General features: G+C 27.9%; 9 protein-coding genes and 1 non-coding gene across 10 annotated transcripts; 4 read left to right on the top strand and 6 right to left on the bottom strand.

The window, feature by feature from the left end:
• Window positions 1-154: 154 nt before the first annotated feature.
• Window positions 155-5,293, bottom strand: TUS1 (Rho family guanine nucleotide exchange factor TUS1; the record flags this gene model as incomplete). The annotated part of the gene is made up of 1 exon (XM_004180978.1): window positions 155-5,293. The coding sequence occupies one exon, from the start codon at window positions 5,291-5,293 to the stop codon at window positions 155-157; it is 5,139 nt and encodes a 1,712-aa protein (XP_004181026.1).
• Window positions 5,294-6,851: 1,558 nt separating this feature from the next.
• TBLA0Etrna15K lies at window positions 6,852-6,924 on the top strand. Its single transcript has one exon. It is a non-coding gene; the product is annotated as a tRNA-Lys (tRNA).
• A 133-nt stretch (window positions 6,925-7,057) lies between these two features.
• Window positions 7,058-9,148, bottom strand: SPP382 (mRNA splicing protein SPP382; the record flags this gene model as incomplete). Its single annotated transcript, XM_004180977.1, has 1 exon — window positions 7,058-9,148. One exon carries the CDS (start codon window positions 9,146-9,148, stop codon window positions 7,058-7,060), a length of 2,091 nt encoding a protein of 696 aa, XP_004181025.1.
• A 309-nt stretch (window positions 9,149-9,457) lies between these two features.
• ATG17 (protein kinase regulatory subunit ATG17) lies at window positions 9,458-10,723 on the top strand (the record flags this gene model as incomplete). The annotated part of the gene is made up of 1 exon (XM_004180976.1): window positions 9,458-10,723. One exon carries the CDS (start codon window positions 9,458-9,460, stop codon window positions 10,721-10,723), a length of 1,266 nt encoding a protein of 421 aa, XP_004181024.1.
• A 300-nt stretch (window positions 10,724-11,023) lies between these two features.
• On the bottom strand, window positions 11,024-12,433 carry MST1 (threonine--tRNA ligase MST1; the record flags this gene model as incomplete). The annotated part of the gene is made up of 1 exon (XM_004180975.1): window positions 11,024-12,433. One exon carries the CDS (start codon window positions 12,431-12,433, stop codon window positions 11,024-11,026), a length of 1,410 nt encoding a protein of 469 aa, XP_004181023.1.
• A 252-nt stretch (window positions 12,434-12,685) lies between these two features.
• On the bottom strand, window positions 12,686-13,729 carry SDS22 (type 1 protein phosphatase-activating protein SDS22; the record flags this gene model as incomplete). Its single annotated transcript, XM_004180974.1, has 1 exon — window positions 12,686-13,729. One exon carries the CDS (start codon window positions 13,727-13,729, stop codon window positions 12,686-12,688), a length of 1,044 nt encoding a protein of 347 aa, XP_004181022.1.
• Window positions 13,730-14,061: 332 nt separating this feature from the next.
• ACP1 (acyl carrier protein) lies at window positions 14,062-14,493 on the bottom strand (the record flags this gene model as incomplete). The annotated part of the gene is made up of 1 exon (XM_004180973.1): window positions 14,062-14,493. One exon carries the CDS (start codon window positions 14,491-14,493, stop codon window positions 14,062-14,064), a length of 432 nt encoding a protein of 143 aa, XP_004181021.1.
• A 1,045-nt stretch (window positions 14,494-15,538) lies between these two features.
• On the top strand, window positions 15,539-16,522 carry TBLA0E04480 (uncharacterized protein; the record flags this gene model as incomplete). Its single annotated transcript, XM_004180972.1, has 1 exon — window positions 15,539-16,522. One exon carries the CDS (start codon window positions 15,539-15,541, stop codon window positions 16,520-16,522), a length of 984 nt encoding a protein of 327 aa, XP_004181020.1.
• Window positions 16,523-16,690: 168 nt separating this feature from the next.
• On the bottom strand, window positions 16,691-16,975 carry MRX14 (mitochondrial 54S ribosomal protein bL34m; the record flags this gene model as incomplete). The annotated part of the gene is made up of 1 exon (XM_004180971.1): window positions 16,691-16,975. One exon carries the CDS (start codon window positions 16,973-16,975, stop codon window positions 16,691-16,693), a length of 285 nt encoding a protein of 94 aa, XP_004181019.1.
• A 943-nt stretch (window positions 16,976-17,918) lies between these two features.
• Window positions 17,919-18,752, top strand: PDS1 (securin; the record flags this gene model as incomplete). Its single annotated transcript, XM_004180970.1, has 1 exon — window positions 17,919-18,752. The coding sequence occupies one exon, from the start codon at window positions 17,919-17,921 to the stop codon at window positions 18,750-18,752; it is 834 nt and encodes a 277-aa protein (XP_004181018.1).
• Window positions 18,753-19,396: the final 644 nt, after the last annotated feature.

Below are 19,396 nucleotides of genomic sequence, written 5' to 3'. Positions count from 1 at the left end.
AGGTTCCTTTAAAATGCATATTATAAAAATGTTTATATGTACGTACGAAATGCCTAATTGTTAAATATCTATACGCCATATGGCTATAGGATATATATCGTAGATTTTTTCAAAAAAACTGTCAAATATAACAGAAAAAATGGGATGATTCATACTATGAACCATCTAAATCACAAGCTAAAAGTAATTGCCGGTTTGCAATATTAGGGTGACTTAAGACGATGATTGGCCTTGAAGAATGGCTTGAGCTAACCATTTGAATTTTTTTACCCTTAATTAATTGCACTGGAACCAGCTTACTTAAGGATAAATTTGGGTCATTTAAATCATAGATTTGCACTAAATTATCACCAACAAGAATCAAATAGTTGTGATAAAAGCTTACACCTGTACAATAAAAATCCAGAACTAGGATTTGTTTTTTCCAATCAGGAATTTGGCCGTGAGCATCAATTAAGATAACTGTTTCATCATATACTATCACAAAGGAGCCAATATGTGCCAATTTGAAGCACGCTAATGGTTTAGTTTTATTACTGGCGATATCTTTCTTAACGTATTCTGCCATTTTTTCCTTTGAAGAATTTTTTTTAGATGAGGTTTCTATTGTCTTTTTAAATGGATTTGCACCCAAATGTGATTGTTTAGTATAACTATAAATTTCTTTATCATTTAAGAAACTTGGTAATGCTATACCTTCATCATTCAAGGCTTCTTGGAAAAATATTGCCCCCTTTGTTGTTGAAACAATAAAACATTTCTTGAAAATGGCAATATCTTGAACTTCTGGCACTAACAATCCATTATTAGCAGCTGCTAAACTGTATTCTTTATAAAATTTAAAATATTTTAATAATTTGGATATTCTATCAAATTCTGGCGTTAATATGACAATTGAGCCTTTTCTTTCATAGAATAAATGCCTTGAATTACCAAAATCTTCAGCAAATTTAAACCAACCAACTTTTTCACTCACCACAATACCAACTAATTTATTATTCAAAAGGTAACTTTCAGGATCATAATAAGCTGCTAGGATACTTGGAATACTAAAATAACATAATTTTTTACCATCTAATACAAATACTAAGTTTAGCTTCAAATTTACTTCCATCCTTCTCACAGAAGACAATTGTAAAATCTTAATAAATTTACCTGTTTCATTATTTTCACGTCTCATTAGTACACCATAATCTGTGGCAATCAGTAAGAACGTCTTTCCTTCATAGACAAGATATTCTGAACAATATAATGTAGTTGGCTTAATATACTTAGATTCTGTTGTCATGTTATTTTCATTAGTGAGATATGAAGATTGTGATAAGGATACAGCAGAGGTACTAGATATAGGAGTTTTGCTATCATTTAAGCCATCCCTTTTAATCGAATTATGTAGTTTTCTATCATAAATTTTTAACGCTTTATCAATTTCTGAGCCTTCAGCTGCCACTGGTAAATTAACAGGTGCATCCTTTTCAGAATAACCAAACTGAGTACTTAGTACTTCAAAATTGAAAACATGAGAAGATAAGCGTTTACTTGACTGTTTGAAACACAACATGAATGATTTAATCCAATGATCTCTTTCTTCAAAATTTGATAAGTAAAATGTAAAAGATTCATTTGTAGCTGTATTTCTAATTTTAAAAGAACAGTCTATTGAAATAGAGTTATCATTTGAAATCTTGGCGCTTGAAGTTGAAAAAGTATCAAACCCACTATTACCATTTGAAGCAATGGTGCTATTATACTTGGAATTATTAGTAGAAGAATGTATAGTCTTAGAGACTGTAGTAGCTGCGGATCTTAGATGAGGTCTAACGCCACTAATTGGAGTAATTTGAGATGATCTAGATTCTTTATTATTTGAACCATAAATATTGTAATTATAATTCATACCCATATTATTATTGAAACTAGAGTTATTAGCATTATTGCCATCAATATTATTACTAATGCTATTTGCCATATTTGAAATATTACTTGTATTATTGATATTTTTTCTTTGTTCTAAATTCAAGTAGTCGATTGGTATTGGCCTTTCAATTAATTTAAACTTTTTTTGGTTGTTTTTAACCACAATTTCAGTAATTAAGAAATAATTATCTAATAGAGCGATATAAACTGGAGCTGAATCAATCCATAAATCTCTCTTTTTCAAAGCAGGTCCAGCATTAATTAATTTTCGTTCTGGATTTTTAAGACCTAAATCTAATTTATCATGAGAAATGTTATGATGATGATGATGATGGTGATGATGATGATTACTACTACTAATAACACGAGTTGAAGTCATAGTTGTCGAAGAATCTTCTACGGTCGTTTCTGAATAATCTCCAGTTTTTTCGGAAATATCATCATTTGAATCATTTGAGTAATCAGATAAATCTGATTCGTCACTATTTTTCAAATTGATATATCCTACAGTATTACTTGTACTACTATTAAAGACTAATTGTTTTGAAAAACGAATTAACTTTCTATGGTCTGTAGTTTCACCATGAATTGTATCTACAATAGAACTCAAATTTTCGATTTCTTTTATGGCTAATTTTAAATATTCATAATCTTCATTATTAGAATTTGTATTTTTTAAAACCGAATTTAAAGTGATTGGTAAATTTTGTAAAGATTTGAAAAACCCCCCAAAGAATATAACATCATGATACATTTTTGATCTTGTAATTTCTTGCGAATTATCAATCTTTTTCAACCAAATGGCAAATTTAGTTTGATGCCTTTTCTCCCAAATAATAATTTCATGGACTATTGCCATTGAAGAAGCATAATTAATATAAATATTTTTGGCTTGATGTGACCAATCCAAATAAATTTTACCTATGGAGTCTATGAATTTCCCCTTTGTTTTCAATTTCCAAAATATGGGGGTTAAAAGGTATTCTTTATGCAATTCTATCATTGGTTTAAATGGTTCAAAAGCCAAATTATAAAAATTTGGTTCATCTGGTAACAAATCTGTGGGGAATTTTTTACCAAAAATTTCTACTGCAGCATTGGCCATATTTAAGGATCTCTCCTCCAAAATAATTAAATCAAATATAAAACTTTGTCTTTGAACTTCCCTTGGATCAATTTTTTTAATTTCATCTGGTGTTAATTTCCAATAATCCGTCCAAAGTCCTACTGATGTGTTAATAAACTCTGATAATTTTATCTTTTTTTTATTATCCAAATCTTTTTCAGTTTTTTTAGAAATATTATTGTTAATAGCATTGCTATGATTTGTATTACTTTTCATATTTTTAGATTCTTTATTTGGAGAGGAATCTAAAGAAGTTGCCATTGATGAATCAGTTGAATTTATGGAGGTTGAATTTATTGAAGAAGAAGTAGAAATCATTGAAGTTGAACATCTATTACTATTTGAATAATATCGACAAAGATGTGAATAACAACATTGATTAAAAGCATTAGTGATTAATTTTTTTTCATCATTAGATGGTGAAATATTAGTTGAATCATTTAACAATAATCTATTATCTAGATAAGAATAACATGGTAATAATTCTGTAAAAATCCCTTGAATATCTAAACCTGATATTATAATTGTAATTTCAATTAAATTTGAATTTGAATTTACGCTTGTTGTAGATATATCTTTTTCAAATCTAACAGCATTTTGATTAATTAAAGATTCAATAATTTTATCTACATTTGAATCGATTAAATTTTGATTGAAATTTTTGGGTAATTGAAATTCTAATAACAATTGAACCATTTTAAAGAATTCTAATTTAGTAAAGATAAATTCATTAAACCATTCAAAATAAACTTTCAAAATCCATTCATAAATATCGGATAATTTAAAAATGTCATAACATTGATATAATTTATTTTCATCTAATAAACTGATAGAAAAAGGTTGAGTTGGTGTGGTAATGCTTGGAATCAAATCTAAAGGTTTACCACCTAATAAAGAGTTGAAACTACTATGCCTTGCATTTGAATTATTAAAAGTATAATTTGAATCTGAATAATAACTATCTATGGAATCTGAGATTTTGCTTGTTGTACTTGTATTCCTAGAGTTTGTATTTGTATTTGAAATTTGATTTGAGTTCATTAGGTTACTATTTGTTAAAGAAATCGAAGGTTTCTTATAAAAGACGGAATTATCATCATAAAACTCATCAAAAGTATGAGCTAATGGACTTAACGGACTTCTATTAGTATTATTAATTGTATTATTTGTCGTGGCTAAATTGGGTAAAACATTATTATTATTAGGATTAGTATTGTTATTAATTGAAGATTTATACGGGCTTGAAGGTATTATTTTATTTTGGAAAGAAGTGGGTGTAGTTGTATTAGAGAAGATTCTTTGATTTGAAGTATTAATATTTGAGGGGGTACTATTTGAACTTGACGGGCTAAAAGAATTATTTAATATATTGGAAGGGGATCTATTTCCTGGAGTTCTGATTCCTGGTGATTTATTACCTGGGGAACGATTTCGATTTCTAATAGGTGTAGTAGTCGTAGTCGTAGTAGTAATAGAACTAGTGGTATTAATAGTATTAATTGGAGGCGATTTATTTCTAATTGGAGTGGTAGGCGATAAAATCATATCTGAAACATCATTATTTGAACCGTTGATATTTGAATTAACACTTGAGGTGGTACCATTACTCGATAATCGTTTAGATCTCGTGCCAGTAATAGTGGGTTTCCGATGTAATTGTAATGCAGAAGCAGTTGGGATTGTAGTAGACCCACCCATGACCGAAGCTCCTGGGGATTTAGGTGACAATACCAATTCATTAGGCAAGGGAGGTGGAGGTGGTCGTCTACCTGAATGTCTTTTCAACGAAGCAGTATTTGTTCTTGTTAATGGAGAAAAGGATTCTTTTTGTGGGGTTTCTCTTTCATTACTACTTGAGCTATCTAAACTATGCCGTCTATCAATCAAAGTATTGGATGATGATGACGGTGACGGTGACGATATATCCAACCCTTTTAAGAATTCAGCAGAACTTCTAGTAGTTTTCATTTGTTTATGAGGCTGAGGTGTAGAATTCATCAATGTATTATGCCTATGAGGTATATGAGTTTGTTTGATGGGAGAATATTGAGTCTTATCAGGAGGAGCTGTCAAAGGACCAGTATTTTTCGTATTACCACCATCCACATCTTCCAAGAATGAAGTTCGTGTGACCAAAGGAGGCAGCTTGGGTAAAGACACTGTTTCTTTGGAGTGCCTTTCATTTGAGTTCATATTACCAGGAGTGTCAATTTTATTTTTTGTTGTATGAGGGTCATTTCTGTACATCATTGAAAGTGTGAACGAGATAACCTAATTTTCTTCTTTTGATCTCGTCAAACAAATAGAGCAAGGATCTATAGATATTGTTGGTATTAATAATGAATGTTTATGTTTTTTTATTTTATTTATAATGATACATTTATCTATTAACTTGTCAAACTAACTAATTGTCTAACTAGCCATCTATCTCTTTATATCTTTCTCTAGATATATATCAATTAGATATAGATGTTTTCTGTTCTAGATCAATCTTGTTTCAGGGTCCAAATTGACTATTCTGGGGTAATAGTAATGGTAATTGCGAAGGTAAAATTGTAATGTCAATAGCAATAGTAATCGTGATAGCAATAATAATAATAATAATAATAATGATAATAATAGTAATGGTAATGACGATAATAGAATCAAAGAATAATCCAGGAGTCATAGTGGGTGATTCTGTCATCGCCGTATATTGTGCTAGCTCCATCAGATGAGATAGTTGGTAAGATTCGATAAAGCTGAAAGTTCATTAGATATCTCTTACTAACTCGGAGGACACAATAATTTCGGAAAAACTGGCAGGGTTAGGGTTCAGGGGAACTAGGGTTTAGAAATTCATGTGAATTTGAAGCTGAATACATTTCAAATATTTTACAGGAAATTTTGTTGTAATTACCGGGATTCAAGAGAGTTAGACATTGTTATACAGTGTTTAAGATGTAAAGATGATTACTTTATTTAGACATATATAGTAAATAATATAGTTAAAATGAATATATTTCTTAAATATAAAAAGAAAAACACATTTTAAACAATAAGTCACGTGATAAAAGTATTTTACCACTTGGTAGAAAATAATATAATCATATTCCAGCAGAACGAACTATAAACTTATGAATTCTTGATGGATAAGTAGCCCTATTCATACGTTTTCAAATATAACTATTTATCCTGAATATTAGTTTATTAACTTGTCAAGCAATTGCACAATTGCATGATATTATGACTCATAGTCATATAATTGCGTAAACGCACGACTGTACGATTGTATGACTCGTAGTCATCTGATTACGTGATCGTTTACTTAAAGCCTAAACTTGGGAACATTACTTTTTATTGTCTAGCATATGTCTACAACAAATTTTGTTGTAAAACCATCTAAGCGCCGTCGCCTTTCACGTAATACTTACAAGAAATCAGTACAAGAGAAGTCTCGAGAGAGGACAGATCAGCTGACCACAGCTGAGAACCAATTATTCAGCAGGCGTGGAACATCAACTGTAACCACTGAATCTTCACCCACTTCTGGTTCATCTCGGAAACCTATTAGTAAGAATGACACCCAGGTTTCAATGAGTGTACCGCATCTTGGAACTATGCACCCAGAACTGTCCAGCTCTAAGGAAGTATATAATGAGCATGTATAGATCAATATACTATTATATACTATATAGAGAAGGACCAAGGGGAGACACAATAATCTTGTGTAATACAACCTGTAACTACTGATCTCAGTACCATCCGAACTCTGAAACACCATCCTTGTCCTGTAATCCTCGTATTAAAGCATCAACAACGAAAAGGAGCCTTGTTGGCGCAATCGGTAGCGCGTGTGACTCTTAATCACAAGGTTAGGGGTTCGATCCCCCTACAGGGCTTTAATTTTTTGCTGAAATTTTGTGGCCACGTGATACATGGAACAATTACTAGAAGAAGTAAGTATTCCTTTTAGTGGAATCAAGTAATAATCAATAACTAATATAATATATATAAGTATATGTATGTATATTTTTATAAAGTTAATTCCCAAAGATAGATAGGTATATATGGTGCTTTCTCAACAGCTCTATCTTTGACCCATATTATATCGTTCTTTATTGCAATATGTTTACAATTCTTATTCCCACCATTAGTGATCTTAAATACAGGCACCATGATATTGTCACCATTAGCGTATCCCATTGATGGTAAAGTCGTGTATTTATTTTCTTCTTTCTCTATCAAATACCCTCGTTGCTCACAATAATCTTCAAGAACTTCTTTTAATGTCACTTTAATTTTTCTCATTGGTATATTCTTCAGATTGATTTCTTTATTAGCAGTAGCATTATTTGGTTGTGAATCAACAAATAAATCATTATATAAATCATATTTCTCAATCTTTACATCTTCCTCCTTTTTACGACCTTCATTCTTTTTCGTTTCCAATAATTTAATTAAAGATTGAATATACCCAATCTCCATCTCATTTAAATTATTGAAACATGAATTAATAATAAAATAAATCCATTTGGTGCATAATTCAAAGTCTTGCTCAGTTAAGCAATATACTCGCCATTGATATATGATATTTTCAAATTCCAGAAATAAATCTTTAAGATATTTATTATAATCATTTGGTCTCATCATATTTTGACATTTATGTAATTGTCTAATGGCAAATAAAGTACCACTATTAATATTCTCATTAAGTTCTCCCTCTTCATCTTGCATGGTTTCTAATTCATTGAAAAGATCAAAGTCTACTTCCCAAATTTGTTGAAAAAATTTTTCTATAAATTTTGTTTCATCTATTAATTGATAAAAATTATCAATATTGATAATCTCTTTAATTAACTCAATTGTTGAATTATCGTATAAAGGTGAATCAATAGAATTCCAATGGATTAAATATTTCTCAAAATTCTCTTTGACAATTGAACTAATTGCAAATTTCATATCTTGATTTAGGATTACTTGTAAATTTTTATAATTAATTAATATGTTTTTATTAATAATATTCTTTTTATCATTAGCATCATCATCACCATTATTATTTTTCATAAAAATTACGATTGGTTGATAAATATATTTAAAAATTAAATTATCCCAAATTTTAATATATTGTAATATATTCGATAAATTAATTAATTTAGAAACAAGTTTAAGAGTTTCCAAATTTTCAAGTTTTAAAAAATTAATATCTTGTAATTCTTCACATATTAATGGATAAATAATTTTGAAAATATTTGTTTGAATCCGATTTAACAATTTATCACTAGTAATCTTAAAATAATCCTTATAACTTAACAATTCAATTAATTCGTTCAATTGATAACAATTCGAATCCATATTATCATTAAGATTGTCAATTGAGAAAGTATTCTGAATTAATTTAGAAATCAGCTTATCAATTAATTGATCATTGGAAAGTTTTAGAATTAATTTGCATTTCTCTATAAAACCAATCGTTTCAGATTTTAATCCAACTTGTATTTCAATTAAGAGTTTTAATTGTTGATCATATTCAATCATTTGAGGTTTAAATAATGATACTCGTCGGTCAATAATGTTCATTTCATTTTTAATTTTTTCAAATTTATCTAAAATATTTTCTAAGTCAGATAATTTTGAATTATCATTATTTGTTTTATCATTAGAATTCCCAATTAATTTTAGAACACTTTTAGGTAATTTGATATCTTTATGATATAATTGGAAATCTTTCAATTTATCAATAACAATTCTTAATCTTTCAGTATCCTTATCCATTATTACTGGTTCTTTAAAACTAATTGGTTTAGACATTGGTTTCTCGTCAGAACTACTATCACTAGAATAATCATATTCATTTCTTCTATTAACACTCATCATGCCTAGACCTTCAAACGCATTCTTACGTTTGGTGGCTTGAATAGGTTCAACAATACCACCACCAGTACCTAGTCCAGAACCTTCCTTATAACCCATCTTAAATAATAGTTTGGCACCAATACCATATTTGGAGGTTAACTTATTGCCATTTGTCTCTTTTTGGGCGTCTTTTTGTAGTTTCCTTCTTTTTAAGGAATTTGTAATAGACTCATTATCATAATCAGATTCAGATCCATATTCAAAATCCATAATTCAAGGTATTATATGTATATTTATGTATATCATATTTGTAAATCTTGATTTTTGATATTGAAAATAATGATATATTCTATTTTACAGTTCTTTTATATCTTTCGGGGTATACTTTTTAATAATAAAAATTCTTTATTTTAAGGAGAATTATATATATTATATTGATTTGAACATAAAAGTATCAAGAAAATCTTAATAAAAAGGCAAGAGAATTTATTTTTATCTAATTTTACATATATTTGAATGACATATATTTACAAAATTCCATCTGAATAATTCTAAATTTAAAAAATTATACTATGTATAATGTCAATCTCTAGAAGCTCTGTTGATGTTAATACATTAGTTGATAATGCCAGAAAATGCTTAATTGATGCACAACTCATTTGCCAAGATGCTAATAAAAGAATATCATTAGTACAAGAAAAATTATCACGTTGGCAACAAGATATCAATAAATTATATTTTTTACTGGATTGCTTAGAAAATCAATATAAGTTTTTAAGTCATGAAATATTAGATATTAGTATTGGCAAAAAATTAATTAGAGAAGAATGGTCTGATGCTGTTTTAAATCAACTAATAAATAACATGAAATATTGGCAGAATATAATCACTTCAGAGATAAATACTTTGAATAGCACAGAAAATAAATTTGCTCGTAAAAATTCTAATAATGAAAAGATGTTAGGAGATTTTATTACAATGGAGAACGGTAATATTTTAAATAAAAAATTAAAAGAAATCCCAATAATACAAAAACAAATTGAAAATATTAGAGCTCAATATACTCATCTGAAAAGAAAAGTGGTAGAACAAAATTTCGATAAAAAATTAAAAGATATTAGGAAAGAGATAAATATTAATTTCGATTCTGATAATGATGCAAAAAATTATTTATTAATGATTACATATCCTGATCAAATGAAATTATCAGTTCAAGAATTGGCCGAATATATAACATCATTAGTCAACCACTTTGAAAAATGTAAAGTGTTAAGAGATAATAAATTAGAAGAAGAAGATTTTAATGAATTATTAAAAGTGATTAAAAATGATGACTTGGAATTAGATTCTATTTTAGAGCTTCTAATGAAAACTGTAGAAGACTCAGGTGATGTTTTAAAAGAAGCTAATTATATATTAGAAGAAAAAACTATTTTAAAGAACCAGCTTCATTCAGAATTAGCAAAATTAATCGGTGAATTTCAGAAACACCACGAATCTTTATTAATTTTTAAAAATATTTCTGAAATTATAACAATTTTTAAAAAATCTTGTCTAGGTGATATTAATATTACAAAACAATTGATCCATTTCTATAAAAATTTTGAAAATAGCTATCAAAATTTAAATGAAGAAGTTGAAAGAAGAAAAAGAGTAACTGAAAAGATGAAAACAGTGTTAAAAAATTGTGAAAATGAATTAACAAGATTAAATGAAGAAGATCGAATGTATAGGAAAGAATTTATTTTAAAGAATGGGGATTTTTTACCAGAAAATATTTTACCAGGGCAAATTGATGACCTTTCTCCACTATTCACTTTAAATTATACTATTCGAGATGAATAGACACACATTAACTACCGATGAGAATGCGTTTAATTAATGCAAAATATTTAAATGCGCTATTATAGAACTAATAATATGAGAATATTTCTGAACATATTAATAACGATTGCTTCAATATTGTACATTTAACCCTACAACTGCATGAATATTGTTTATCGAATATGATACAACTATTTTTTAAAGAATTATTTTAAGATATTATGTACATATATATATATACATGAAAAAATATTATATTGGAATATCAAATATGCTATGGACATAAAAAAATGCAATTGAAAAATAAATCGGTTTTTATTTTTATTTATAATTTTCTTCTAAAGTCTTGAATTTATCAAAGATCTCTGCTGAAGTTAAATGCTCAATATTACGATCATTATAGGTACGAATGGAATATTTATTTGTTTTAACTTCTTCGTCACCAATAATAATTAAATAAGAATATTTATTCAAAATTGCATCTTTGATTCTATAACCCAATGGCTCGGATCTATCATCGACATGTGCTTCGAAATGGAAACTATTTAAGGGTATTGGCTGAATATCATTATCTGTTGTTTGGTTATTATTGCTTAGAAAATTTTTTAATTTAAATGATTCATTTACATGATCTTCCTTTTTCGTATTAATTGGTAATATAATGACTTGTTTAGGATTTAACCAAAATGGCCAATTACCATTATTAGAATCTAATAAGATAGACATAAATCTTTCTACTGAACCAAAAGCAGCTCTATGAATCATAATAGGTCTCTTGTAATAATTGTCTTTATCTTTAAATTTTAAATCAAATCTTTCTGGTAATTGAAAATCTAATTGAATTGTAGCTACTTGATGTGATTTGTTATTATGATCATTAACCATGATATCAATCTTTGGACCATAAAATGCACCATCTCCTGGATTCAATTCCCAATTTTTACCTGATTCTTCTAAGACGTTTTTCAAAATTGTTTCTGCATGATCCCACACTTTAATATCACCTATATAATGATCTTCTGGTCTTGTTGATAATTTCAAAAAATATGGTTCAGTGGTACTTTCATCCGTATTTGTAAATTTAAAAATTTTTGTATAACATAAATCAATTAATTTTAAACAGTTTTGAATTTCTTGGTATACTTGTTCAGGAGTACAAAAAATATGGCCATCGTCTTGATGAAATTTTCTTAATCTTGTTAAACCAGATAGTGCCCCAGAAGCTTCATTTCTATGCAGAGGCGAGAAATCTGCAAATCTTAAAGGTAATTCATTATAAGAACGGTCAAATCTTTTATAGATTACACAATGCCCCGGACAATTCATTGGTTTTAAACCATATATTTCCTTAGATTCATCATTAACAGCTACTTGGAACATGTCATCTTGATAATTTTGCCAATGACCTGATGTTTCCCATAAGGATTTTTTATAAATTAAAGGAGTAATAACTTCTTTAAATCCAAACAACTGAGTAGTTTGTAATTTAATGAATTGAACCAATTTGTTGAATACTTTTGTACCATTTGGTAAAAAAAATATAGAGCCAGGAGAAATAGGGTCTGTAATGTATATTTTTTGTTTTTGAGAAACATCTACTGATATGTTTGTTTGATCATTTGATTTTGATTTTGCATCTGATGCCAAATATCTTTTGTTTAAATTAAGACAATTTCTATTTAATAGAATCCAATGAGGATTCCTTATAATTGGTATTGATTTCAATACCATATTTTAATTGTGATAAGTTTGATAGTGAAAGCCAATCTTTGAAAGTCTTCAAGAATCTTTATTATTATATTATTATAATTATTTTTTTTTTTTCAAGTTCTCTTTTTTTAAGGGATCGCGTTTTAAAACACGTAGAATTTTAAAGCAAAAAGAAAACATAATATAAATATTATTAAATAATATCGTTAAATAGAAGTATTACATTAATCAATTAAATAAAAAACTTTGTTGTTAAAGGTACTATTTACTTTTTTAATCACGAATAAAAGTAGCGTCAATTTTATTCAAAGATTTTGGTAAATTCAAAATCAATTTTCTTCTATAAGAAGTCTCATTATTTAGTTGAATCGGATTACCTTCCAAATAAATTGTTTCAAATCTTGATAAATCTTTTAATTCTTCACCCAATGATTCAAATGATTGATCAATTTGATTAAAAGAACACCATAAATCAGTCAACATTTTCAAATGAGAAACATTTTCAATCTTAGTAATCTTGTTGGAGGAAATATCAACTGTAGTTAATTTTAAATTTTTTTCTAAATTTTCAATCTTTGAAATTTGATTATGTGATACATATAATTCTTCCAAATTAGTCAATTCATCTAATCCTTCCAGTTTCTTCAATCTATTACCTTGAATAGATAAAATCTTTAATGATTTTAAAGGAGACAAGTTTATTAAACGAGGGATCATATTTTTACCTAACCAAATTTCTTCTAACTTATCCAATCCTACAAAAGAATCAGGGTGTAGATCTGTAAGACGATTACCACCGAGTTCTAGTGAAACCAAATTTTTCAAAGTAGATAAATTTTCTACTTTAGAAATCTTGTTTTGAACAAAATAAAGGTATTTCAAATTGACCAATTTGTCAATATTCTTAATATTTTTAATCTTATTGAATGAGAAATCCAAACTTTCCAAATTGATCAATTTATTCACATTAGCTGAAATATGCTTTATTCTATTGTCATAAAAATCCAATTCTACAAGGGTATCAGCAGGCAAAACCTCTACTTCTGAAATACTTTCTACTAAATTTTGTCTTAAACATAAAATTTTCAATTGCTTGAATCTCAATAGATTCAAGTCTTCTAACGATCGTATTTTCAAATGAACCAAATCTATCGTTTCTATATTGTCAGGTAAATCTACCGTCAAATCGCTATCAGCAGATATAAGGTCCGGATTATTATCAGGGATCACCATGGGTGCTATTTTAGTATCTGGATCATCCAATTGTAATTTACTTGTATCAATGATTTTTGGTTTTTGTTCTTCAGAATCAGACATGGTTAGGTTATTTATTATTATTTAATAATTTTTTTTTCTGTGTTTTTTCTCATCTTGAATTATTCAATCAATTATTATATATATATATTTATATATAGTTGTTATAAGTATATGAAATTTTATATATAATCAAATTAATAATAGAAAAATGTCTCGGTCGTGGGAAATGACAGTAAATAAATACTACGAAAAAAAAATACATACAGAAATATAAAACAGTAATAAATCAGAAAGAAGAATGAGATTAGGCTATATACAAAAAAAAAGAGTGATACATATACATACATAAGTACATATTTGTAAAAGTGATATTAGTATAGACGAGTAGTATTTTAATGAGCTTCTGGATTTGAAATGATGTAATCGACGGTTTGACCGACAGATTTCAAATCATCAGCGACGTTATCTGGGATTTCGATATCAAATTCTTCTTCAATAGCAACTAATAATTCAACAGTATCCAAAGAATCTAAAGAAAGATCCTTGGCAAATTGAGTTTCATTAGTGACTGTCTTGTCCTTCAATTGAGAATTGAAGTTGGTAATGATATTAGAAACACGAGTCAATACAACAGACTTGTCCAAAGTGGGGCTATTGTTTGTAGTGTAGAAGGCACACCAATTGACACTAGAACCATTAGAACGGATGACAGATGATAGCAAGTTAGTTCTAGGGGTTACCAAAGCTGATTTGGTGAGGGTAGCTGAAGTGGAAGCCAAAGTTCTGGAGGCAGCAGCTGGGATTCGTAGACAGGATCTAAACATTATTATGTATATGTGATGTGTGTTGATCTTATATTGTTTCTTACCGTTAGAATGTGATAAAGTTGACTCATCGTTATTCTTTAAGTATGTATGTTATAAGATTTATTTGATGAATACGATGACGCCCGAATTTTGTGATAGCATTGTGCGGGTAACACAGCATTATGACTAAAGTGAAGAGAAGGGATTATAGTTACATATTATTGTCATTAAATCGACTGTCATGTGGTGATATATAGATTATAATGGTATTATAAGAATTATGTTTGTTAATAATTGATATAACTATAAAAATTTGATGGACGAGGTGACATGGTAGCGCCACACGATAAGGTACAGGTCCAAGAACTATTACCAAAAGAATTTATTAATAACAGTATATTAACAAAGTATATCAATAGTACATATTAAGATTAACAATACAATGCAAAATTATAATCCAATATGAATTTCTTTTCATCAGCTTGGCTTTATTTTGTTTGACAACACATTTTCCTTAGAGTAAAGGTCGTAACATTTATCTTGTGAACAACATCACTCACAATACGACCGTACCACTGTAATGTATATTTTCATAAACTAACAAGTTGCGTTACATTTTTTTTATTTACTTTACTTATTTGTTCATTTATTTATTTATGTATGATTATTAAAGCTTTAAGGGAAAAACTCCGAAACGGGTCCTCCTATAACAAGAGTGTTTCCCGTACCCTTATATTCTAAAGTCAGATTAGTTGTAGTTTGAATCCAGATTTGATTTCCCTTGCAACTTGTTGTATCAACTATTCGTTAATTTAGTCTCACAATAGGAAACTTGATTAAAATTTTTCAATAAAGAAACATTTCAATGTTTATTGAAAGATTTGAATAAACAAACACTTTCAAAAATATATAAAAATTTTTGATTTTAATTGGTTATTAGAAAAACAAACTTCATTATTTCTATATAATTACAATTCATATCATGAATAAATGTATATACATATATATGCCGCAAGCCGTGCGCCACCAATGAAAGAGCTTGGAATAATTTGTTTGGTTTATAATGTTTGTTGTCGAATTAAGTAAGACAAGTTTAGTGATTATAATTTCCATAGTCATTTTTGGCTTAGAAACATTAATTAATTATTTGCATCAATTTAAATTCCAAGATAATATTCATAATGACAATAATAACAACCATAATCTGTTTATACATCACAATAGCAAACAAATTATTGTGTTTGGGATATTTTACATTCTTATCAATCTGATTGGAATTTATTTACATTCATGCCAAGATAATACTCTAATTCCATCTACCAATGAAGGGACACTTTTAGCTTCCAAAATTGGAAAAGATTTCGATTTTGATGATTTTAATGGATTATTATTAATATTTTTTTCAATATTTTCATATACTGTTTTAAATATTCTCCAAAAACGGTTGTTTACCATTAATTATTCAAATTTAAGACATTTTTTCGTTGAGACAAGAAGACTTGATTTTAATAGTATTCTAAAATTATATTATAAATATGAAGCTAATATTATCAAGTTAACATTTCTCATCGACTTATATCTACTGATTGTACCATTTTTTATTCTAAAACTTTCTATTTGCAAGAATTGTATCATTATACCAACATTATTATCAATTTTATTAATCAGCTATAATTTTATTGAAATAATAAATTCATCTGTGGAAAATGGGAATTTGATTTATATAACCTTGAATATTGTTTCAATAATAGTTCATAAGGCGTTTACAATTTTGATTTCTAACAAAAATATTGAATCCGTAAATTATACCCCCATCTCATTAAAGATTCCATTATTTTTAGAATTAATTTTCTTCATTTATATATATACAACAGAAAATTCTATTCGTGATTCAAATTTGAATAGACAGAAATTAACAAAAACGAGATTGGGCAAGAAAACAAGCTGTAATCGGTATAATATGTTTTCATTCAATAAATATAGATATGAACGAAATAGATATTTGAATTTCGAACATGGGAAATTTTTCAGATCATATTCTATTTGAATTCGTATTATCGATTTATAAAAGGGGAAAATAAAAAAAGAAGAAAAACAGTAGATAAAAAAAATAAAATATGAATGTTAAATTACCAATTCGTAAGATTGTATTTATGTGAATATGTATATATATGTACAGATTTATAAAACGAAAACCAGAATGATCAATGACAAGCTAGTGTGAGAGGAACCATCTTCCCTTTGCTTTTCTCCTTTTCAATATTTTATTCATCGTATAACTCTTGGCTCTTGAAAGAAACCCATGTTTTCTCTTCCTTTTCAAAGTACTGGGTTGATAAGTATTACCTCTTGATTTCCACCTTCTACTATCAATCATGAGTTTATTATTACCGATGATATTGTTATTTATTAATAATGACTTATTCAACAAGGACATGCTATTGAGGGCAGTTGACTTGCTAAAGCATGCTATTCTAGTTAAACTGTTAAAGATGCCCATCTTGGAAATGCAATGATAAAGTCTATATGCTTGGTTAATTAGCTTTCTATACAAATATATAAATGCATTCAGGTTGTTTAATAAGGTTTTTGTCTTATATAAAGGGTAAGTTTGAACGAGATTTATTTTCAGCGTGACGTTACCCGAATTTGTAAAAAAAAAATATAGATATATAGTGATGTTCAAGTAGCAATTATGTAAAGATATACAATAGTTAAAGTAAATAGTTATGGCGGTATCAATCAACTGCTATTATATTTCAGGTTAGGTACAATTGATCATAGGTTTTGGATGATATGTGACTGAGGTTACAATTTCGGAATTTCAGAATAAAAATTTTTTTCTAATACTTTCCAAAGTGTTTGCAAAATGCGAGATTCAAAGGAGTAAAATTTTGCTGCTAGTGAAACACAAACTGTTTTCCTTTAATATATACACTAATTGCAAAGATAGAGCCTTCTCCTTTAAATGCTACTTAAATACAGGATTTTTTATTTTTTTTTGCTTTCAACTTGGTAAAATCAAATATTAATATAAAATCTTACAATATCCAACATTCTGTAACCCCAAATTTAAATATATATATATATATATATATTTACATCTATTAATAACAGAAAAAAAACTATTATACCCTCTTTACTTTCCAAAATCTCCATATCCCATATAATATTTGACACTTGGAATTATTTATTCTAGAATTACTGACGCGTTCTCACGACGCGTCGCGTCACAAACTGTTTGTTGTTCAGATTGCAAATAAACAAACCCGAGATAATAAATAAACAAACAAATATCAATACTCTTTTCAATAATAATACAAGAGAAATGAAGATTGGATATATTTTGAAACAATGGAACATTATATATTTATATCGACTAATAGAGTAAATTGTTGAACCATTGTAATTATTAGTTTAATTAAGGTACCATTTGATCCATCATGAATAGTAATAAGGAAAATATATTTACTGCCCCTCGTACACCTTCACCACAATTGAAAAGAGATTCATCTAATATATTAAAGTTCAATTCAACTACTCATACAAATGTATTGAAATCAAAGATAACGGATGTACCATCGAATGCTTCTGGGATCACTGCAAGAAGACCATTAGCTTCTAAAGATAAGAATGTTCGTCGAACTGCTTTAGGCCAAGTAAAATCTTCTATTTCGAGCAATAATAGTAATACCAATAGCACCAATAATAATGATAAAAATAAAAATAATATGCTACCAATGAATCGATTGAAAAAATATGGTTCAGTATTGGGATATTCTAATAATACTATCAATTCCAATGCTTCCAAGACTTTAATATTAAAAGATATTGCTCCATTGGAGAAAGATAAACATATTGAAGATGAAATAGAAACAAGATCGTATGAACCAAAAGAATTGGATTATGAACCTGAAAATTACTTTGGTTTCAACCAAGAAGAGATTGATGGATTAAATGATTATACGTTTAATTTTAATCTCCAACCCAATAATGAATTTGATAATAATGACAATGATGATAATGAAGCTGATGCGGGTGATGATTCTTTAACGGATGATACCATGTCGATATCATCTTTAGAAGAAATAGTGATTGGCACGAGTACTAATGAGAACAACCACGTGAATAATAAAAATAGTAATATGATCAACAACATTCACACTAAACAAGATCAAACGCAAAGTGATGATGAGTTAGAATTGGAAACAATGATTACTGGACATTTCGATGGATCTGGCTTGAATAACCAAGATTTATTCGATTTATTGAACTGAACCCCGTTGCCATTCAATCTTTGCATAAATCATTATATATTCATTGTCATTTTAATTTTTTGCGTTTTTATTTTTCTTTTTAAATCTATTTATGTAAACATATCTTTATACACTAACGAAAATTGCATTATCAAAAATATATTAATTTCAATTTTAATTCTACTTTAATTGGAAACATTCTTTGATAGAATCATTATAAAATAGTTTCACTCTTTGAAACATTACATTATAGTTTTCATCGGACATTAATCTCTTATTTATTGATTTCAATTCATGATTTTTACTCATAGAAGCCTCATTCATAATTATTTGGAAATAATCCCAACATTGTTTCCCATTAAAGAAAACCCCTCTATCCGACCAGGTATCTGTTTCAAATAAGAAATTATTCAATTCAAGAGCAATTCAATCCCATTTCTCAATATCAAACATTGGATTATGCTGAATAATTAAATTAAACAATTTAATATTACCTTGTATATTAATTGCAGTGACCATATGAGAATCAGAAATTGATGTAATGGTAACAATCAAGCCAAAAAATAATTCAAAAACTATTAAGCAACAACCAAAAGGAATTACCATAATGGCATCCTTAAAAACAATCATTACTATAATAATAAAGAATAAAGAAATATAAAAGA

The sequence above is a fragment of the Henningerozyma blattae genome, chromosome 5 (assembly GCF_000315915.1).
Source record: "Henningerozyma blattae CBS 6284 chromosome 5, complete genome".
Taxonomy (NCBI): domain Eukaryota; kingdom Fungi; phylum Ascomycota; class Saccharomycetes; order Saccharomycetales; family Saccharomycetaceae; genus Henningerozyma; species Henningerozyma blattae.
This window is presented reverse-complemented; position numbering and strand designations above follow the sequence as displayed.